Here is a 24,212-nt window from a genome sequence, read left to right on the forward strand (position 1 = left end):
TTTTTTTTTTTGTGTCTGTTACCACTTTTTCTCAACTCTCACCGAACGGATTTCTTTCAACGATACGTCAAAAGATCACAAATTGTATCTAGTCAAAGACATTACCCTCAAAAATTGAAGAAATTTCCCTTGTTCCCCGTAAATGGGGGAAACCTCCAAAAAAATTACAAATTTTAAAATTGCTAATTTTCGAAATTTTTTCAATTTTTTTTACTAAAAACTGCCGTAACTTTTTCAAAAATGAACATATCAATAGAATTTTTTTTATAGATGCTAGATGTTTTTACCTATCATTTGGTATATTTTTTTTTGTAAATCTGACACTTCATATGCCCACAGGGGGTGAATTAAAATGACAACATTTTCACAAAAATTAACTTTTTCAACTTAACTTTTGAAAATGTTCCGGAAGATCTGACACTTTTATATATATTTTAAATTAAAGCTAATGTAATGTACTTTATTATGAAAAAAAATTTGACCTCTGGTCTTGTCTTCGTGATGAAAATGGCTACCAAATGCTATTATTGTGTGAAAATTCTCGATTTTATTTTTTACATTATTAACTTTATAATGCTATAACTTATTGAAAAGTGTATGGTTCGACAATATTTTTTAATAATACCTTTTTCATTCAGGATATTAATAAGAAAATAGCAGATTATGTAGATTTTGTAATTATTCATCAATTTCTTAAAATTAAACACTATCTAAAGATTTGCATCGAAGCGTTTTTTTTTTAAAGTGATTTTAATCACTGTCAGATATCATTATACTTGATCCAACTATGCACGTCACCACTGTGCCGCGACCCCCCTGTGCTGGTTTTTTTTTCAGTTATATTTTCCCTAGCTCATCACATTACAAATTCATTTATAAAAACATTTTGATGCAAATTATACTTATTATTATTTGCTTAATTCAGCTGTAATGTTTTAAATTGCCCAATTATTACATAGAATAATAATGAAATTTTTTTGCTTTTTATATGACAAAAAACTAGAAATATCTCATTTATGAAAAAAAATATATGTAAAGCCCAATAATGCAGAATAACTATAATTTCATTTGTATAAATCTTTTTTCGTACAGTTTTTTTTGATTATGAAAAATAATATTTATGTATTTTTTGGCGTTTATGACAATGGTGTAACTTGATTTGGCAAATCAAATTAACTTTTCGTGCAAGAAATATCATTAGATATGATTTGTGATCTTTTGATGTATCGTTAAAACAAAGAGGTCTGGTGAGAGCTGAGGAAAAAAAGTGACAAACGCAATATATATATATATATAAGCTTTATATAAAAAATATATTTTCTTTAGGTGTATCTTGACTATTTAAATAATTAATTAAGTATCATGAAACCTATTAACAATTGACCCCAAGCATAACTATCGAAGATGCTAATTTTATATTTTGAAATATAATATAATTAAGTACGCCTACACTCATGTCATATTTTATATATTAATGTTATTACTTATTTATTCAATTAAGGTAAAGAATAAAATCCTTTAAAATGAGGCAAAAATATTCAGGTTTTTTTCTTCAATTATCATTTTTAGCTGAAGTATCCATAGTGATTCACTAATAATCAAACAAACAACTTTAAAAAAATACAGGGATTATCATTATAATGCATGTAATCTAGTAAGTTACTCTTTTCCAGCGATGGATCATAAAATACCTACACTAATTTCTCCTGAAAAATCAAAAGAAAAAATTCAAAAATCTTCTTCAGAGTTAATTACAGTAACCGAAGAAAAGAAAAAATATAAGTAACAAAATTTTAATAATTAATACCGAAATATTTTCAATACAATTGCTTTAGTAAGTAAGTAAATACAATTCAATACAATTTTAGAGAACGAAACAACTTAGTGACTAAACTGTTGAAAGAAGTAAACGAATCTCAAAAATATTTTGATACTCTACCTAAAATAGCTGAAGAGTATGTGGAGTTCAAAAAAGCACTAGACAAATGCACAAAACGAGTATGTAATTACTAGTACGGTAGCACGATATTCTATTGCATAGTATCTTGTAAAGTAAAAAAAATTATAAATTATTATTCTCAAATTATAAATAATACAAAAAATAAAAAACCTTTTCTTTTTTTTACTACTAGATAACCTTAGAATATTAGCTAAACGTGCTGTTAAAAATGCTATAGTTCAATAACTCTTTAACAAAGTCAAAGTTATAATAGATATTAAAAACTATAATGTTTATGCTAATATATTATATTAGCATAGAATTCACATAAGGCAATAATAAATTTTATGTGTAAATTTCATTGGTTTGTTGGTAGCTAGAAGAATTAGATAATCATTTAAATTATTTAAGAGATTTATACGATTTGGCCGATGAATTTCATGTACCAATACCAGATGAAGTTATGAATGATTATTATGTGAGTATTTAAAAAATAGAAATAAAACGTTATTAATAACGATATAATGATAATGTTTAAAACAAAAAAGTTCTAATATAGCGTAATAAATTAAAGAAACACTAAAAACCAATGATATATGATATACAAATAACGTAAAATATAGTTAAACTATTATACCAAAATAAAAATGTAGTAATTTGTCCATACATAAAACTGTGTTTAACAATGATCTATGTTTCAAACCCTTATAGCATTAAACAAAAAATCCCAACCCAGCACAGTGGGGACGTGGCATAGTTGGGTCCAGTATAGATTTAATCTGACAGTGATTAAAATCACTATCATAAGAAACGCTTCGAAGCAAATCTGTAGATAATGTTTAATTCTAAGAAATTGATGGATAATTACAAAAGCAACATCAACTATTTCCTTAATTATATCCAGATTATATCTAAGAATTACTATTCTTAGATTCAAAAATATAAAATAAAATTATATATAATATAATTTTTATAATGAATTGTTTTCAAATTATTATTGATTTTGATTTTCAATATGTTAAAAGTAATAATTTTTAAACTTCTTTATTTTAGCCTTTAAAGTGAAAGTTTATAATAAAAAAAAACCAGAACAGGGGGTCGCGGCACAGTGGTGACGTGGCATAGTTGGATCAAGTATAATGATATTTGACAGTGATTAAAATCACTTTAAAAAAAAACGCTTCGATGCAAATCTTTTGATAGTGTTTAATTTTAAAAAATTGGTTAATTATTCCAAAAGGTACATGATCTGCTATTTCATTATTAATATCCTGATTAAGATAAATTATGTCAAATGAAAGAGGGATATTTATATTATTTCACATATAAAAATTGTAGTGATCAATACACTTTTCAATAAGTTATAGCATTATAAAGTTAAAAATATAAAAAATAAAATCGAAAATTTTCACACAATAATAGCATTTGGTAGTCATTTTCACCGTGAAGACAAAATAAAGTCCGAAATTTTTTTTTTCCATGATAAAGTATATTACATTTCCTTTAATTTATGATAAAAGTGTCAGACTTTCCGAAACATTTTCAAAAGTTAAGTTGAAAAAATTAATTTTTTGTGAAAAAGTTGTCAATTTAAATCCCCCCCTGTGGGCAGGTAAAAAGTCAGATTTATAAAAAAAATATACCAAATGATAGGTAAAGACATCAAGCATCTATAAAAAAATAAATTATATTGATATGTTTATTTTTAAATAGTAATGGCAATTAAAAGTAAAAAAAATTGAAAAAAATTCGAAAATTAGCCATTTTTAAATTTGTAATTTTTTTGGAGGTTTCCCCCATTTACGGGGAACAAGGGAAATTTCTTCAATTTTTGAGGGTAATGTCTTTGACTAGATACAATTTGTGATCTTTTGACGTATCGTTGAAAGAAATCCGTTCGGTGAGAGCTGAGAACAGACACNTCGGTGAGAGTTGAGAAAAAGTGGTAACAGACACAAAAAAAAAAATAAACAAATCTTAGTAAAACCAATACCTTCTCAGTTTCGCATCGAAGCTAAAAAAAATTAATTTATTACCATAACTATTAGATCAACTTGCAAGTTTGAAATTAACATTATTAAATAGAAAAAAATGAAATTGTTAAGATTAATATGCAGACAGGGAATTTTATAATTACTATTTACAGTAAATTTATCAGAAAAGTTTGATTCTTTTTTACATTTTTATCGCAATAGATCACTTGCTTTATGCAAGTAAAAGGTAAAAGGTTAGATTTATAAAAAAAAAAACAAATGATAGGTAAAGACATGCTGCATCTATATAAAAAAAAATTATACTGATTTGGTCATTTTTGATAAACTTTAACAGTTAACAAAGTTATAAGTTTTATACACTGTACTACAAGGAACTTTCATCAGAAACAATAATATAATATTCTAAATCAACATTTCGTTATGTTTTCAAATGTGCAATTAGACTATTTCTATCACTTTTAAGTTTTAATATTATTAAAAAATAGTATTTACATATAAAAAAAAATAATTAAGAACAAAAAAAATTGTTTTAATTTAATACTGATTTTGATTATTAATATGTTAAAAATAAGGAAAATGACATATTTAACCTATTTTTTTAATCGTTTAAAGTTAATTTTTGTGAATGTTAATACTAAAAAAAAAATTTATTTTACTATAACTTTTAGCTCAATTGGCAAGTTTGAAATTGACATCATTAAATAGAAAATTTTATGACAATTAAAAAAATTGTATCGTTAAGATATTGATATGCAGTCAGAAAGTTTTATAATTACTATTTATTGTAAATTTATAAGAAAAGCTCAATATTTTTTTTACATTTTTATCGCAATAGATCACTTGCATAAAAATCATAGTAATCATTTCTAATTAATTTTTGGTATTTAAAAAGAATCTTCAATGAAAATATTCAGAACTTAATAATTTTAATGATCTACTTTAACTAAAAGAACCAATAAAAAAAAAGTTGTTTATAAGATTAACTCAATTGAGCGTATTATAAAATTTGATTATAGTTGTAAAAATCTAAAAATATTAGAAATGATTGATTTTAATTGTTGTTTGGAAAAAGCTGGTTAAGCTACTTTTTATTTAAATAAAGAATATTTTATCAATTTTTAATCATAATATCTATAACTAAATACGAATTGTAATCATTTGACGTATCGTTAATAGAAATATGTCAAGTGAGGGTTGGCAAAATAAATCGTAACCACAAAAAAAACTACATAGTAAAATAATGTTAATATGAATATGAAATTTCTTCTCACGAGGGAAGACTATAGTGATGGGATCCTTGATATTTATTGAAGTTATTGAATCTAAATGAGATAAAAATCAAATGATTTGAAACATTTTTTCTAACTAAAAGAAAATGCAATATATTAATTATTACCGACGAATTCAAACCTCGTACCCTATAAGCATGAAAGACACAAGTGTTACCGATTCAGCAACTGTTCGTTGCTTTCGTCGCATGATAAAATTAGCAATTTAAGCTAATTCAAATTTAAAAATTACTTTTTTGATTTTAAATAAGTAAAACAATTTTAATAAGTTTAATTTCTTATATTTTATGAATTTTATTCTATGTCAATTAAATTATATAATATTCATGAAAGTCAGTGTATTCCCATTATAAGATATTTTAAAATAAAATAAAATACAAAACCCAGAATTTTAACACAAAAAATAGCATATTTTTGAATGCAGCAGCCATTTTCACCAAGAAGAAAATTTATATTTTAAATTTCTTTTTTTCATAGTTAAGTATATAATATAAGCTTTAATTTAAAATTATTTAAAACTGTGAATATTTTCGGAACATTTTCAAAAGTTAAGTTGAAAAGGTTAATTTTTTGTTAAAAAAGTTACCATTTTAAATCCCCCCCCCTGTGAGTAGAATATGTGTTAGATTTTCAAAAAAAATGATATCAAATGAAAAGAAATTACCTAAAATTTCAATATAAAAAAATATTATTTTGTTTTTGTTATTATTTCAATAGGTTATGGTAGTTTTAAATACAAAAAACATCACGATAGGAGCTGATTTTTTTTGCAAATATTAGATTTTTTGTTTAAATTCGGTGGCAATTTACTCATAGACGATAAGGTGTCCGAAAAAATTTTTTTTTTTCATTTTATAGTATATGACATAACTTTTGATTTGATATATTTTTAAAAAATGCAGTATTTCCGAAACATTTTCAAAAGTTAAGTTGAATAAGTTAGTTTTTGTAAAAAAGTTACTATTTTAAATCCCCCTTTGTGAGCAGGTTAAGTGTTAGATTTCCAAAAAATGGTATCAATTGAAAGTGATAAAATATATCTAAGGTTTTAATATAAAAAAAATGTATGTTAATTTGTTTATTTTTGAAAAAGGTATGGAAGTTTTAAGAAAAAAAGTGAAAAAAATGACAAAATTTACCGATTTTAAAAATTATAATTTTTTTAGAGATTTCCCCCATTTGCAAAGAACGAGGGAAATTTTTAAGGATAATGTCTTCAACTAGATACTATTTGTGATCTTTTGACGTATTGTCAAAAGAAATCGGTCCAGTGAGAGCTGAGAAAAAGTGGCAAGAGACATAAAAAAAAACATATCATGGTAAAATTAATACCTTCTCAGGTTCGCATCGAAGCTAAAATTTAGTTAAAACGTTTGACAAATGAATTGAGCGACATTATAATATTAAAAACATCAACTTGAAAATTTTATAACATTTTATGTCGAATAATGTTAAACTCAATTGAAAGATAACATCATAATATATTTAAACGTTAAACGAAAAAAAATTTTTATCCGATAATTTATTTTAAGAACTAATAATGATTTACCCAAAAACTTTTTTATATTTTTAGAATTTTTCTGATGCATTAACCGTTTTACAATCAAGTGTTGAGCGATTAAATAGCGAGCAAGATTATCTTACAGATGAATTTTCTAAAAATATAGATAGAGAAATTTTAAAGCTATTTCAAAATGTTGATAGTATTAGAAATGAAGTCAATGTAAGGTTTTTTAATAATTTTTTTTGTAGTAGATACTTTTTCTTCAAATCTATATTTAAAAAAAGGAGCCATGGTTAACAGATGCTCAATCAAATAGTCATGAAGTTAAAGTATTTTTAAAGGATTTGAATGAACGTCTTATCAATTGTCATGAAAAATCTAATTTATACAAGTCGTATCAAAAGTTCTTTCGAGTAGAAGTAACAAAATTTGATTTATTAGAGGAAGCAAGTGAAGCAGTGAGACTTAGAATATTATTATGGGATAGTTTAGATGAATGGGATAAAAATATTCAATGTTGGGAAGAAGATAACTTTCAAAATTTAGATGTAGAAAAAGTAAATGCGTTTCTTGCGCTTAATTTGAAATACTTAATGCAATTTAAAAAAGGTTTATCTGATTGTGAACTAATAAACACATTGAAAGAAAAAGTATATTCCTTTAAAGACATAATGCCAACAATTATTACACTAAGAAACCCAGATTTAAGGGTCCAGCATTGGCATAAAATCGAACAATTACTCGGAGTAAAATTTCCACAAAATGAACCATTAACATTAGAAATGCTTAAAGAATACGATACGTTTACATATAGTTCTTCACTTGCTGAAATATCTGGACAAGCAAGTTCTGAAGCAATATTAGAGGCGTTACTGAAAAAAGTTGAAGACTCGTGGAAAGGACTAGATTTGATTGTATTACCTTATAAAGATTATAATGATGTGTACATATTAGGATCTTTAGAAGATATTCAATTAGTAATTGAGGAGGTTAATATAAACCTTAACACGATTATAACATCAAAACACGTGGGATTGATTAAGTCAAGAGTTATGGATTGGATTAAATCAATGGAATTAATTACAGAAATTCTTGTAAATATACAATTTAAATAAACAAAGTTAATTCTTTATATATTATAGAAATTTAACTTCTTTTTCAGTCAGAATGGACAACATGTCAAACAAATTGGATCTATTTGGAATCAATTTTTGCTGCACCAGATATACAAAGACAACTTCCAAATGAAACAAAAATGTTTAATCAAGTAAATAGATCATGGAAAAATATAATGAAAAATGTATCAAAAAATCCAATGGCATTAACAACATGTACTGACCATAAACTTTTGAATATTTTTAAGAAAAATAACCAACTTTTAGATCAAATATTACTATGTCTGGAAGCGTATTTAGAATCTAAACGAGTAATATTTCCGAGATTTTACTTTTTGTCAAATGAGGAACTGATAGAGATTATTGCTCAAGCTCGAAATCCAAGAGCTGTACAACCACACATGAGCAAATGTTTTGATGCAATTTGGAGAATTCAATTTGATAATGATAATGAAATAGGTATTCCTACTGTAAATGATAATAATTCCCCAACTGACATAATTGCCATGATATCTTCTGAGAGAGAATTAGTTAAGTTTTCAATGGAAGTAAAAGCTAGAGGAAATGTTGAATTTTGGCTATATAGAGTGGAAGAAGCAATGGTAGATACATTAAGAAGTTTAATGGCAGTAGCCATAGGAGAATATGATAAAGTACCGAGAAATAAATGGGTTTTAATGCACTCTGGCCAAGTAAAATAAATTATTTAATAATTTAATGATAAATTAAATGTATTAAATATTGACTTTAGCTTGTACTAGCAGTTTCACAAATAATGTGGTGTCGTGATATTCATCAATTACTAAAACCTGGGTCAAACGTTCATGAAAAACTCTTAGGCTTCGAACAAAAAAGCTTTAATGTAAAGAAAATATACTAAAAGCTTTCTTAAAAAATTAGATGTACATAATGATTTCGGTAACTCAAAGAAAACAATATTCCTGTAAACTCCATAATATTCAATTTACTTATAAAAATTAATTCTAATAATTCCAAAATTTAATCGAGCATATTTTCATAATTTCAAATGAACTATCTAATGATACTTAAGACGGCTTAAATATGGTATATTTTATAAGTCAGGAGAAAATGATAGCTGTTATTTATGTACATGTATTAATTCAGCACGTGTAGCATTTTTCAGATTATCTCCAATTAATAATATGACTTTTGTATTCACAAAAACAATTAATTTCAATTCATCTAAATAGAAAACAATAATAGTTGTTTGTTAAAACCTTTAAATCGAGGCCTAAGTTTAATGTTGATGACGAGCGCTTCTATTCTTTAAACATTTTCCTTTATACGTTAACTATTTAACCATTTGTTATAATGTTATGTAATCTCCTTTTTCAGTAAAGCCTATTTAGACTTAACAGAATATGAAGCACATAAAAAAAAATGTAACAAACGTTTTATATATCTTGAATTTATTTCTCCATTTAATTTTGAGTTACCGATAGTTAAACAGTACCAATAGAACAGTAAACAAATATTTTGATCATTTTATCCAGAACTTAAATGAGTTGGCCGCTATGGTTAGAGGTGAACTTAACAGTCTCCAAAGAGCTGTGCTAGGTGCTCTTATAACTATTGACGTCCATGCAAGAGACATAATAACATCAATGGTAAAAAATAAAATTAATAGTGATTCCAATTTTGAGTGGTTAAAACAACTACGATACTATTGGGATGAAATTAATAGCTGTGTAGCACAAATGGCAAATGCCCGTTGGTTGTACGCTTATGAATATTTAGGCTGTTCTCCTCGATTAGTCATAACTCCTTTAACAGATAAATGCTATTTATGTCTGATGGGTGCACTACAGCTTAATCTTGGAGGAGCGCCAGCAGGTCCTGCTGGAACAGGGAAAACTGAAACTACAAAAGATTTAGCTAAGGCTATGGCAACTCAGTGTGTTGTATTTAACTGTTCTGATGGTTTAGATTATAAAGTAATATATTTAAACTTAAAGCATTTTATTTTTTATAAATTGTATAAAGTTGGTAAAATTATTTAAGTTTGTAAATGTTAATAATAGATGATGGGAAAATTTTTTGCTGGATTAGCACAGTCCGGAGCTTGGTGCTGTTTTGATGAATTTAATCGTATAGATATTGAAGTACTTTCTGTAATTGCCCAACAGCTAATAACTATAATGAATGCTAAAATTATGAATGTTAAAAGATTTATTTTTGAGGGGAGAGAAATAAAACTTATCAAAACTTGTGCAGCTTTTATTACGATGAATCCTGGTTATGCTGGTCGTACAGAACTCCCAGATAATTTACAAGCTTTATTTCGACCCATGGCAATGATGGTACCTGATTATGGCCTTATAGCTGAAGTAATTTTGTACTCTGAAGGTTTTGAATCTTCAAAGTTATTAGCCAAAAAAATGGTTAATATGTACAAACTATGCAGCGAACAATTGTCTATACAAGATCATTATGATTTTGGAATGAGGTAATATTATTCAATTTTTTATTATTTTTTTATAATTCTTTATAATTTTATTTAAAAATCAACATTTAAGAGCTGTTAAAAGCGTACTAGTAATGGCTGGTTCATTGAAACGGAAAAATCCAACAATAAATGAAAATTTAGTATTAATTAGAGCTTTGAGAGATAGCAATTTACCAAAATTTCTTAAAGATGATGTAGTTCTGTTTCAAGTTCGTGTTATTATTATTATTATTTTTTAATTATGTATGATCATTTGATCACTTTTTACAAATTTTGATTATTGAAATATATAACTATATTATAAACTTATAATTAGGGTATTTTAAATGATTTATTTCCTGGTGTCATTTTACCTGAACAAGATTATGGTTTATTTCTATCTACTGTTAAGAGTATCATGGAAACTGATGGACTTCAAGTTGAAGAATGTATATTTATAAAAGTCATACAATTATTAGAAACTATAATTGTCAGGCACGGTATTATGACCGTAGGACCTACTGGAGGAGGAAAAACTACTATTTTAAATATTCTTAGTAAAACTTTGACTCGTTTATACAAAGAAAATGTAGATGGACCATATTATAAATCTGTAAACATATATACATTAAATCCAAAAGCCATAAGTATGGGCGAACTCTACGGTGAAGTAAATTTACTTACAATGGAATGGTCTGATGGTTTACTTGGTAAATTTGTTAGAAACGCAGTTCAAGTAAATAATGAAGAATTTCAATTTATTGTTTGTGATGGTCCAGTTGATGCAGTGTGGATTGAAAATTTAAATACAGTCCTAGATGATAACAAAATGCTATGTCTGGCAAACTCGGAGCGCATTAAGTTGACTTCGTGGGTATGATTTTTTTCTTTAAATATAATATTTTATATTATTAAATATAATATTATAGTATATGTATTACCGTTAAAAATTTAATTGCTTAGGTAAGAATGATTTTTGAAGTTGGAGATTTGTCTCAAGCATCTCCAGCTACAGTTAGTCGATGTGGAATGGTTTTTGTAGATCCTGCTGAGCTAGGGTGGCTTCCATATGTACGATCATGGATAATACAATTGAATAGTGATGTTATCAACAGTAACCCGGAGTATAAAACTTATGTTTTGACATTAATAGAAACTTACGTCGGTAATGGGTTTTCATTTATAGATAAAAACTGCTTTTCTCCAATTAAACAAGTATGTATCAATCTAAACCAATATTTATATATTTCTTAATTTAATTTATCCAGGCAAAAATTAGCAAAGCTGTTATGATGTGCACAATTCTCGAATCACTTTTAGTTGATCCTCAAGGAATAAATAAAATAATGGATAGTTCTAAAGTACGGAAATTTATTTGTCAATGTATGATTTTCTCTTATATTTGGGCCCTAGGATCAAATTTGATTGATTCATCACAAAGTTTATTCGAAACTTTTGTCTTTAATCAATTTGAAGAAAACTTTAATGCAGCTATTCCCCCTGGAACTGAATTATGTAACGTATACTTAAGTATGGAAAAAAAACAATTCGAAAGCTGGACTGAAATTGTCCCTGGATTTTCCTATAATACAGAAAAGCCATATTTTGAATTGTTTGTTCCAACTGTAGACAGTGTGAAATACTCATATGTAAGTCAGAGATTAGTTCAAATGAGCCAACCTATTATGCTATGTGGAGTAACAGGTATATTAGTTGATATACTTTAATTTTTATTAATCTTATTGATTTATTTGATATAGGTGTAGGCAAAACATCTATTGCTAACTTTGTTATGAACAATTTAGTAAAAACGGGAAACTGGATTGCTGGAATGATAAATTTTTCTGCACAAACTAATAGTTTTAGAACACAAGAAATATTAGAATCAAAATTAGAAAAGAAAAAAAGAACAATTTTTGGTGCTCCTGGTAATAAACGTATATCATTGTTTATTGATGATGTGAATATGCCAAAACCAGAAATTTACGGCGCACAACCTCCAATTGAGTTACTTAGACAAATTTTAGACTTTGGTGGATTGTATGACAGAGAAAAACTCTTTTGGAAACAAATAGAAAATGTCATTTTATGTTCAATATGCGCCCCTCCTGGTGGCGGGCGAAATCCATTAACGCCCAGATTCACTAGACATTTCTCTATGATGTATATACCTATTACCAGTGAAAAATCAATGAAAACTATATTTAAATCCATATTAGATGGATTTTTTGAAGAATTTCCATCCATTATAGCAAACACAAGTAGTTCGTTAGTTCAAGCAAGTGTTGATGTTTATATACGTATTACAGAAGATCTTTTACCTACACCTGCAAAATCACATTATATTTTTAACTTGAGAGATTTATCAAAAACTATACAAGGTATTCTACAGACCGACTTTGTTTCTATTCCAGATGTTACTCGATTATATAGGTAAATATTATACTTTAGACTTAGCGAAGTTTTTAATTGTAGTCATAACTTTATGGACAATTCGATTAATTAATATTTATTGCAAGTCGAAAATCATAACCCACGCATAAATTAATTAATAACATTTTAGTAGTATGAAATTTAAATTAAATTAATTTAAAACAAAAATTTTGACAAAATTCAATTTTGTCGATAAATTGACCAACGAAGAATTTCTCACAATGAACTGATCGCCATCCGCAATTGTATTAAAAATTAAGTTTATATGATACATTATCTATGAAACCTCAATAAGAATGAATAAATATTTAATTCAAACTTTCTTTTTCTGCAAATACACATTTTATTCATGAACATATCTCACTATAAAAATTACGTTTCAAACACCTAAAAAAAACCTCGGCATACCTACCAAACTTCTGCTTTTACAATGATAAATTTACCACTACTATTTTTAATAAAATTATTATAATTATATTAAATATTTTTTTTTTTAACGGTCATCATTCCTGGAACTGCTGTTAGGCATTACTTCAGAGTGGCTCACACCATCTATATAATTCACGCCACCACGTTGTGAATCAGCCCGAAATTAATCAAGAGCTGATTCGCAACGTGGTGTGGCCCACTCCTGTTAACCGGATCCCAGAGTGGGAACTGTTAGGGAGGGTTGGCAAAATAACTCACAAGGCAAAAAACAACACAAAAACAAGAACATAAGGCATCGGCCTAAACCAGCGCCTCAGGTCCTCCTGTGTCGAGCTGCGTGGCTGCCTCTGTCTCAGGCGTTACGCTTTACGAATACGGTGAAAGTACTCGTTAAAGCAGCTAAGGCCGGACATCACTTGGGTAAGACAATAAGTCATCTCACCGTGAATCCGGTTCACCCACCTGTTCAGCCGATCGGGTCCTATGAGGAACCTGGTCTACTCGCCTCAGTCATGGAGTCCTTAAGCGGGATCTCCACCCCCAGTATGGCGAGCCGTGGAGGAGTGTACTTGTACCTGCCCGTGAACAAGACCCAAGTGGTCTTGTTCAGGGCGAGGCTCAGTCCACTCCCCCCCTGCTGGATTCAGGCGGTGAATGCACCGAGCGCGCAGTTCGCACGATATCCAGCCTCCTCGGACGAGGCGCCTTCCGCCATCACAAGCGTGTCGTTCGCGTAGCAGACGACGCGCACGTGCGGTGGTAGCGGAACGCGGAACACCGCGTCGTACGCGAAGTTCCACAACAGAGGCCCGAGAACTGACCCTTGCGGGACGCCGCCCGTAACAGGTCTAATTGGCGCTCTCATAGGAGATGACCCGATCGCTAAAGTACGATCGGATCATCCGTTCGAGGTAATGAGACACCCAAAACGCGTCCAGCGCTCCATATTAAATATAGCAATAGTACATTTTTTGATATCCACTATTTATTATCAAAAAAATTTTTTATAGTGACGTGGTAAAATAATTTAAATTTAAACTGATCAAACCTAAATTAAGATATTTGGATAGTATATAAAATTAAAGTGTAAAATTTTCAATTATATTTTTTAATCATAAAAAGTAGTAAAATATTATAATAATAACTTTTTAGATAGATTCAGGTTTGGTTATTTTTGAGGGATCGATTTGAAATCGATGAATAAATTATTTTATATTAGTGATATTGTTGTCTCCAAGAATTTATAAAATAAAATTAATTTAATTCATAAATAACGACAGGTTATGGTACCATGAAACAATGCGCATATATCATGATCGTTTAGTTTGTCTAGAGGATAAGTCATATTTTCACAAGCTCTTGCAATCAATTTCTACTCGTTATTTAGGGGGATCAATTTTAGAATTTTCACAATCTGATGAAAATTTATCAAGACCTCCTATGTTACTATTTGGAGATTTCATGAATCCAGTACCTAAGGAATTTCGGATTTATGAAGAAATAACTAACATAGATAAATTGAAATCTGTACTATTAGAAAGTTTATTAGATTACAATATGGTTTATAATAAAGATTTGCAACTTATTTTTTTTATGGATGCTATTGAACATATTACACGTATTGCTAGAATACTAAGGTCAGAGAGAGGAAATGCATTACTAGTAGGAATTAATGGCATGGGTAAACAATCATTAACGAAATTAGCGTCACATTTAAACGACTACAAGTAAAATAATTATACATATTATACAAAGTGATCCGTTTATCATAAATCATTACCCTTGACTCTTTACTTGTTTAATTTTCCAAAAACTATATTTACAACGTTGATTCTGTTTATCGGAAAATGAAACAAATATTATTAAAAATATTTTGTCCCCCAATAAAAAATTTTCTCTTCTTCCTTCTATTATTGATAGTGCTAAAGTACACATGTTCTTATTTTTTGTCTCTGTCATTTTTAATGATAATATAGAGCAGTTAAAGGCAAACGGCTATGTATTTTCGGCAAAGTATCTAGACCATCAGATGAGTTCTGTTAATTATTTTGTTATAAATTAACTTAATTTTATTTTAACATGAGGAGCACGTGATTCTTTTTTATTTTAGGAGCGAGTGTCCAAACCGTTCCTGGTGTTTTTCGTTAGTTATTAACACACTTGTATTGTTCATGTTTAAGTTAATTTTATTTTTCAACTGTTAAATTTAATTTCTTATTAGTCTTAAATATAAATGATTATTATTATTGTGTAAATAGCAATATACTCATGTGTATTTTATTGATGTTTCCTAATCTAAATAGGAGCTACAGTTAATTTTACATATTGACAATATACATTAAATATTATAACTGTGAATTGTAAACCAATAAGTGTAATAATCATTTATATTTAACGACACATTAACTCAAATTAAAATATTAATTAACTTAAAATTTAATTCCACTTATAGTCCGGTAATCATATCTGATAGTTATTACAACTCGCTTAGATGGTAGCGACCCTTGTTATCATAGCTAATCATTATGAAAGGGACTAATCTTATTATTAATGCAAACTAATAAAAAGCCTACTTACATCTTGTTAAATATGTATGTTGTCATAAAAAAAATAAAGTTGACACCCATATAAGTTATAAGGGATAATGCTAGTAATTAGTAACTGATAAATTAACAAATATATATTGAAAAAAAATCAATGTTTTTTTATCAATACCATAATTATTATACGATTAATTGGTATATGATAAATAGATCACTTTGTTTAGCAATGAATTCTATGAATTCCTTTTCGATTAAATTTGGTATTAGATGTTTTCAAATAGAACTTACAAATTCATATGATTATTCGTCGTTTCACGAAGACTTAGTTAATTTGTATCATAGAGCAGGAGTAAATTTTGAAGATACAACATTTTTGCTCACTGATAGCCAAATTGTCCAAGAAGAATTTTTAGAGGATATAAATAATATTTTAAGCTCAGGTAAAATAATCTTAGGAAGTTTAGAAAGTGAGGTTACTTATATAAACATGGAATTTATTTAGGTGAAGTACCGAATTTGTTTAAGCAAGATGATTTAGAAAAAGTAATCATTGCATGTCGACAACCAGCAATTGAAGTTGGAGTTATCGACAGTCGTGATGCTATTTTCATTTATTTTATACAAAGAGTACGATTAAAACTTCACTTGGTTATTTCAATGAGTCCAGTCGGCGATGCATTTAGAAGAAGATGCCGTTTGTTTCCTTCTTTAGTAAATAATTCTACAATAGATTGGTTTGATGACTGGCCAAATGAAGCTTTGATATCTGTAGCTAAAAAGAGTTTAGATCAATATTCGGACCCAGATAATCCTAATTTAGTTAATGATTTATCAAATTTGTGCAATTACATGCATGATATTGTTACTAATAGAACAAAGCGTTTTTTCGAGCAAATGAGAAGGCATTACTATGTAACACCTAGAAGTTATTTAGAACTATTAAAACTCTTTAAGAAAATGCATAGTTTAGAAACTAAGAAAATTAAAAGTGATTCCGATAGATTTGCTAACGGTTTGCATAAGCTATATGAAACATTTGACATGGTTGGTCATATGAAAAATAGACTTAAGACAATGGCTCCAGAATTATTAGAAAAGAATCAAGCCATGAAAAAAATAATGGATAATCTTACAAAAGAAAAAATAAGTGTAGATGCGGTGCAAAAAGTAGTTTTTACAGAAGAAGCTGCTGCGAAAATAAAAGCTAAGTCAGCTAAAGAGATTGCTATAGATGCACAGAAAGATTTAGAAGCTGCAATGCCAGCATTAGAAGCAGCAAAAAAAGCACTAGAGTCATTAAACAAAAGTGATATAAATGAGCTTAGAGTTTTTAACAAGCCCCCTAAATTAGTTCAAGTTGTAATGGAAGCTGTATGTTTGTTACTCAATCAAAAGTTGGCATATTTAAATATATAATGTAAAATATTTCAAATATACATATGATATTATTTTTTAGAACTAATTGGGCGAACGCAAAAGTATTATTAGGAGACAGTAATTTTTTAAAAAAATTGCAAGAGTATGATATAAATAATATTTCTGATTATATGATTAAGCAAATCTCTCCATATATTTTAAATCCAGATTTCACTCCCGAAAAAGTTGCGACGCAATCAAAAGTTGCAAAATCAATGTGTATGTGGGTTCGAGCTGTTCACAGTTATACATTAGTATATCAGATTGTTGAACCAAAAAAAATTAAGTAAGTTTTTAATATTTTTAAGCTATTAATTCATTTATAAAAGTTTGTTAATACAGGCAAAGAATTGCTGAGGATGAGCTCATTGAAGTCATGAAAGAATTGGAGATAAAACAAAAAATGCTAGCAGATGTTGAAGAACGGTTACAGAAACTTGAAGAAGTATACGAACAAAATATTATCGAACGAAATAAACTTGAATCAAATATAAATAGAACACAGTTACGTTTAAAACGAGCTAATTTACTGGTGATTGCTTTAAAGGACGAACAACGAAGATGGGAAAAGAACATTAAGGTATATTATACTGAGTATTTTTTTTAATCATATATTATTTAATTAAAATAAAAATGAAATACGGTGAAACCTTTGATGTTGGAAATATGCTTACCTAAGCGTCTAGTATCCGATAGTAAAATTCTTAGAAAATGATAACTGTACCTTAATAATAAATAGACAACGTCGAAATTAGTCGCATAAAATGTAGACGATTATGAGCGTTATAGTATGGTGATACTTGTGATGTTTGAAATATGGTTAACTTAGCGTCTGGTAGACGATGACAAAGTTCTTAGAAAATAATTTATAATATACTATTTATGAGTGTGCAGCAAGTTTTGTTAGTTTACGTCGGGTTTCATTCCCACCCCGCCCATTTCAGATTAGTTTATGTTAAGTTTTAATTTCCTCTTTAGAACTTATTGGACGTGTGGTCGCGGCAGCCACTACTTTACGTACATTATTCAATGTAATGCATATGTTTAATATTAAACGTAATATATGTAATGTATTTACTCTCTCCACTAGACTATAGGCTAGTTTACCTTATCCTTCAGTAGATGGCACCGTAGGAGGAGAACAGCTACGTATGAACTACGTCCCCTACCCCTGGCATTGAGTTATAGTGCGCATGCGCACTGTAGTTTAAACCTCTGCCATTTTGAAAAACCTTCGAATACACCCTTAACCACCAACATCACGAGACTATTCCCACCTTTACACTGGCGAGTGTGGTGGTGAGGCGAGGAGCCGTAGAATTCTCTATTTTACCTTACTGTTATTATTTGAAAAAATAATTTTGGCATTCTTATAAAGTATACAGAATGATCATAAAAAATATTATATGGTTAATACATTTATATAATTATATAACTAAAATAAACCAAAAAAAAATACATATTAATATAATTTTTATTGCACAATTAGATAAATAGTCCATACTAAAATAATCACCCTGTATAAACATATCATTCTTGTAATAAAAAAAAAATAAGGGGAGGCGATAAGATAGAGATAGTAGGAAAAGGATTATAAGTTATTTGGATTGTGTTAGATTCATTCATATCACNAGATTCATTCATATCATCTTAATCCTACCTCTTATCCACTCTGTCCTATTTCTTAATATTACATGAATATAGTGCATGTCTTAAGACTACACTTACCTTGATGTCCAAATGGATTCGTAGATAGATGGTGAATTGTGATGTTCCTTGTTGATGTCGATATTTTAAGTTAATTTAAATAAATAAAAATACAGATATGAGGGGCAACATACTGAGTTTATTTCTATAACTTGTATTAATTATTTTGACAAATATATATAAGTCTTATAATTAAAATTAACAAAAGTAACGTGAATTTTACATTATTAACTTTTAATATGAAAGTGTAAGATTATGGGGGAATAATAAGTGAAAATGAAAGTGAGAGTATGCGAGAGAGATAAAATGGAAAGAGAGTGTCTGTGCTAATTTTACTAGCCCTTTTATATTAAATTAGTTGGTAAGGTAATGAAGGGAGGCTAGTTTTTCTTAAAAATTTAACTATTTAATCTTGCCGTCTGTTCGGCGCCACAGATACGCTTATGGTAATTAAAAAGATGGACATTAATGTAAACATCGCTCCAAATGAACGATGTATTTGTAAAAAGTAATAAAATAATAGTCAGTCAGAAAAGTATTTAAAATTGTTAATTATTTGTGTAAAGATTATTCTAGAAGTTTCTCGGATAGTCTCGAAACTTCTATTTTGATTCATTACATTCTACATAATTTGTTATTTAATTTTTACTCTTAAGATATTTGGTCAACGTTTACTTACCGTTACTGGAGATATAATTATCGCTGCTGGTATTATAACATATCTTGGACCATTTACGGATGAATATAGAAAAGAAATTACCTTAACTTGGCTTCAGAAAATTGCTGATTACAAAATATTTTATACACCAAATTATGCATTAAGTTCAGTTTTGATTGATTCTTTTGAGCAACGTTCTTGGAACATTTGTGGTCTTCCCAGAGATTCTGTATCTACTGATAATGCTATTATCGTTACTCGATCAAGCCGTTGGTCTTTGATGATTGATCCTCAAGAACAAGCAAATAGATGGATCAAGGCGCTTGAAGCAACTAATAAACTAAAAGTATGTAAATCGACTGATCCTGGGTTACTTGATGTTATTGTTGGAGCTATACGAGTAGGGTATCCAATATTAATAGAAGGTATTGAAGAGCACGTTGATCCAACTTTAAGACCTATTTTGGAAAACGATACATTTATTCAAGTAAGTTACAATAATATGTCATATTATAAACGTGATATTTATTATAAAAAAATTCAAGGGTGGTCGCACTTTGATACGAATTAGAAACACAGACATTGAATACAGTTCAGATTTTAGATTTTATATGACTACTAAAATGTCTAATCCACATTATTTACCAGAAATATGCATCCAAGTAACTTTAGTTAATTTTACAGTCACGCCATTAGGTTTAGAAGATCAATTATTAGTGTAATTTAAACATTTAAATTTATTACTTTTCGAAGTAAAATTAACTTTTATGATAAAATTTAGAGAAATTGTAAGACTAGAAAGACCAGAATTAGAAGAAAAACGTACTGAAACAATAGTAAGTATCAATAATGATAACAATTTATTGAAAGAAATGGAAGACAAAACTTTAAGAATGTTGTACACTACAAAGGGTAACATTCTTGATGATGAAGAGCTTATAGAAACTTTAAATAACAGCAAGGTTTTCAATTTAATATAAAGAATTTCTTTTAATTTGCAAATACATAAAATATAATTATTATAGGAAACTTCAATCATTATAGCTTCTCGGCTTATTGATGCGAAAGAAACAGATAATAGTATAAGTGCAGCAAGAGAAAAATACAGACCTATAGCAAAACGAGGATCGTGCCTTTATTTTGTCGTAGCTCAGTTGTCTGAAATAGATTCAATGTATCAGTTTTCTTTAAATTATTTTATCTCAGTTAGGTTCAATTTAAAAACTTAATTATTTGATATTTATTGTTCATAATAATATAATTTTTTCCTTAGATATTTTGTAATGTTATAAAAAATAGTAATAAATCTATGAGAGTTGAATTAAAATTACCTATAATGATAGATGAAATCACAAAGGCTATTTACATAAATGTATCCAAAGGATTGTTTGAACGTCACAAACTTGTATTTAGTTTCTTAATCAGCGTAAATATTGACTTACAAGTAGGAAAAATTACTACCAACAAGTGGGAATTCCTATTAAGAGGTCCTGTTGGTACAAAAAATGAAAGTTCTATACAAAAACCAAACGTAACAGCATTGTCAGAAAAAGTGTGGCAAACAATACTATATTTATCAGATAATTTTCCTAAATTCAAAAAACTCCCAGAAAATTTTATCGGTCCTATTCATATAAAAATCGGCGAATATGAAGAAATATTACAATTAGATAATAATATCAATGAATTAATTATCGATTGGGATTCTTTATTATTTCCTTTTGAAAAACTTATGCTTATCAAAGCTCTAAAGGAAGAAAAACTTATATTTGCGATAACTAATTATATCAGTAGTGAACTTGGTAAAACGTTTATTGAAAGCCCTGCTGTTTCATTTCAATTACTATATAATGATACAACGTCGTCAATACCATTAGTATTTATTTTAAGTCCTGGCTCAGATCCTTTTAACGCATTTCAAAAGTTTGCAATTGAATTTGGAGTTGGAGATCATTTTCACTCAATATCATTAGGACAAGGTCAAGGTCCTATTGCCGAAAAATTAATATTAGATGGAAAAGAACAAGGAAATTGGATATTTCTACAAGTAAATAAACTAATTTAATATTGTGTTTAGACATACAATTAATGATATTAAATAAGATAGATCTCATTTATACTTTTATTAATGAATATATATATTTTTTTCCATAATATTGAATTTTGTAGAACTGTCATTTAGCACTATCATGGATGTTACGTTTAGAGACTATAGTTCAAGAAATCATTGAAAATCCATCAACTGCTAGATCAGATTTTCGATTGTTCATAAGTTCTATGCCTTCAAAAACTTTTCCGGCTTATGTACTACAAAATTCTTTAAAAGTCACCAATGAGCCGCCTAAAGGATTAAAAGCAAATATGAAAAGATCATTTTTTGATATGAATGTAGAATTTTTTGAAAAAAATGGTTAGTTAAAACAATTTAAAATTGTAAAATAATTCGTTACTATATGTACATTTTTAGATTTATTATTTTTTTATTAAGCTTTTGGCCCAGACTGGAGAAAAATGGTTTTTGGTTTGTGTTTTTTCCATTCAATTATACTAGAAAGAAGAAAATTCGGTCCCCTTGGATGGAATATATTATATGCTTTTACTGATAGTGATCGAGAATGTGCAATGAATATGTTAGAAATATACTGTTTATCTACCGATGTTATACCTTGGAGTGCTTTAACGTATATTACTGCAGAAATTACATATGGTGGTAGAGTAACTGACATTTGGGATCAACGAACTTTAAAAAACGTTTTACATACATATTTTGGTCCTCATATAATGGATCAAAGTTAATAACTGAATTAAATAAACATTATGCTATTTTTAATGTTTTATATAAAATCATTTCTTTAGATTATAAGTATTCAAAATCCGGTATTTATTACTGTCCAGAATCACCAAATTGTACAACAATAGAAGAATATAAATTATTCATTGATCAGTTACCAGTTATTGAAGGACCAGAAGTTTTTGGAATGCATGACAATGCTAATAGTGCTTTTCAAGTATTATTTAATTTTTAGTAGAAATATAAATTATTAGTTTCTAATAATATACTTATTTTTAGAATAATGAAACGCAAAGTTTATTGTATACGATCATAGAAGGATATCAAAAGTCATCGGGAGGTTCTCCTGACAAATCTGCTGATGAAATAGTAGGAAAAATGGCTGACGACATATCAGAGAAACTATTAGCTTCAATAAATGTTCAGCAGGCCAGTAATTCAATTATGAAATTAGATGATAAAGGTAGATTACCGTCACTGTCTACGGTTTTGTTTCAAGAAGTTAGCCGATTTAATGTACTGCTAGATATTATTCATGTTTCATTAAATAATCTACGAAAAGCAATTAAAGGTATAATTGTTATGTCTTCAGAATTAGAAAGTGTCTATACGTCATTTTTAAGTAATACAGTAAGTTAAATTTTAAAATATTAAAATACCCAAGATAAATAAAATTAAAATGATATTAGATGCCGAAAATATGGTTGAAAGGAGCATATCCTTCATTAAAATCATTAGGTAGTTGGGTGAAAGATTTGATAATGAGATTAGATTTTATTAACGTAAGTTAAATCTTTTTAAAAATAATAAAACTTTTGTTGATAGAAAAAGAAGTATACAATATGTATACATTTTTTTACAGATATGGCTCAAATTTGGTAGTCCTGTTTCGTATTGGATATCTGGTTTATACTTCCCTCAAGGTTTTATGACGGGTTGCCTACAAAGACACTCTAGGAAATACAGCATACCAATAGATAGTTTAAAAATCGATTTTGAATTGAGTAACACAGTTTTGATACAAGATGAAGTTTCAGCAGCCCAAATATTGACTTTAAAAGATCACCAATTATACAAAGACTTAAAAATAATTGAAGATGGTATATATATTCATGGTTTATTTTTAGATTCCGGTCGAATCGATCTTGATACAAAACTGTTGGTAGATCCTAATCCAGGTATAATTGATAATTATTTAAATTGAATTTTATTTCATACAAATTGAAATATTCAGGTGAACTCCATCCTCCTCTTCCTGTAATGCGACTCGTACCTACATTGGATTTAGATGAAACATCATTACGCTATCATTGTCCTCTTTATAAAACTGCTATACGAGCTGGTGTTCTTTCGACAACAGGACACAGTACCAATTTTGTTGTGGCCGTTTTACTCCCAACTGAATATCCCGAAAATTATTGGATATTGAAAGGAACAGCACTTATTACTCAAGTCACCAATTAAATAATTATTTTCAATATCTATTCCTCATTTTACGTAATTTATTTTACTTTAGTTATAATTGTTATTAATTACTTGTTTATTATTTTTATAATTTTATACGAATTTAGTATAATTTAATATTTAATAAAATTATTACTTATGATTAAACCAATACATATATATATTTAAATATAAAGGAATATCAATATAATGAAACAAATGTATTTTCAAATTTTTTGCCATTTATTAATACTAAATATTTACAGGTTTATTACCTTTTATGATTTTAATGTACTTTAATATTTTAGGTTTATTATTTTGTATAAACACTAGATTTTTAGAGATTTTTTCAATGCTAGGCTGTATAAAAAAATTTTTTCTTTACAAATTTTATAAAAATTACTTAAACTATGATTTCTAAATTTCAGTTCAATTAGCCATAGTTTAGTTCTGTACACAAGAGATAAATTATGACTAGCCGTATTTTTAGTTTCTAGGCGAAGCT

The 24,212-nt window shown here is 28.0% G+C and overlaps 2 protein-coding genes across 2 annotated transcripts in view; both read left to right on the forward strand.

Moving 5' to 3' along the window:
• Nucleotides 1-8,542, forward strand: part of LOC126898010 (dynein axonemal heavy chain 6-like) — an 11,523-nt gene extending 2,981 nt beyond the window's left edge. Inside the window, exons 3-9 of the mRNA XM_050671958.1 lie at nt 1,674-1,782; nt 1,869-1,998; nt 2,316-2,417; nt 6,796-6,851; nt 6,927-6,945; nt 7,011-7,820; nt 7,889-8,542. Of these exons, the coding sequence (XP_050527915.1) occupies nt 1,676-1,782; nt 1,869-1,998; nt 2,316-2,417; nt 6,796-6,851; nt 6,927-6,945; nt 7,011-7,820; nt 7,889-8,542 (1,878 nt within the window). The 5' untranslated portion in view covers nt 1,674-1,675. The remainder of the gene's footprint in view (nt 1-1,673; nt 1,783-1,868; nt 1,999-2,315; nt 2,418-6,795; nt 6,852-6,926; nt 6,946-7,010; nt 7,821-7,888) is intronic.
• Nucleotides 8,543-9,373: 831 nt separating this feature from the next.
• Nucleotides 9,374-23,864, forward strand: LOC126899743 (dynein axonemal heavy chain 6). Its single transcript, XM_050674896.1, has 24 exons — nt 9,374-9,796; nt 9,884-10,308; nt 10,379-10,517; nt 10,625-11,161; nt 11,251-11,502; nt 11,556-11,991; nt 12,048-12,720; nt 14,430-14,876; nt 15,960-16,132; nt 16,195-17,086; nt 17,149-17,394; nt 17,451-17,688; nt 19,472-19,960; nt 20,019-20,191; nt 20,255-20,435; nt 20,499-20,678; nt 20,747-21,520; nt 21,643-21,883; nt 21,962-22,264; nt 22,330-22,481; nt 22,544-22,894; nt 22,954-23,046; nt 23,127-23,442; nt 23,499-23,864. Exons 1-24 carry the CDS (start codon nt 9,377-9,379, stop codon nt 23,726-23,728), a joined length of 8,361 nt encoding a protein of 2,786 aa, XP_050530853.1. The 5' UTR covers nt 9,374-9,376; the 3' UTR covers nt 23,729-23,864.
• Nucleotides 23,865-24,212: the final 348 nt, after the last annotated feature.

This window comes from Daktulosphaira vitifoliae, unplaced genomic scaffold, assembly GCF_025091365.1.
Source record: "Daktulosphaira vitifoliae isolate Bord-2020 unplaced genomic scaffold, ASM2509136v1 Scaffold_2, whole genome shotgun sequence".
Lineage (NCBI taxonomy): Eukaryota > Metazoa > Arthropoda > Insecta > Hemiptera > Phylloxeridae > Daktulosphaira > Daktulosphaira vitifoliae.

Excerpts from the sequence above, each read along its gene's own strand:
- LOC126899743 (XM_050674896.1), top strand. The coding sequence starts at position 9,377 with ATGGTTAGAGGTGAACTTAACAGTCTCCAAAGAGCTGTGCTAGGTGCT. Across the intron at positions 9,797-9,883 it reads CTGATGGTTTAGATTATAAA|ATGATGGGAAAATTTTTTGC; the intron begins GTAATATATTTA and ends TGTTAATAATAG. Across the intron at positions 20,192-20,254 it reads TTAGAAGATCAATTATTAGT|AGAAATTGTAAGACTAGAAA; the intron begins GTAATTTAAACA and ends GATAAAATTTAG.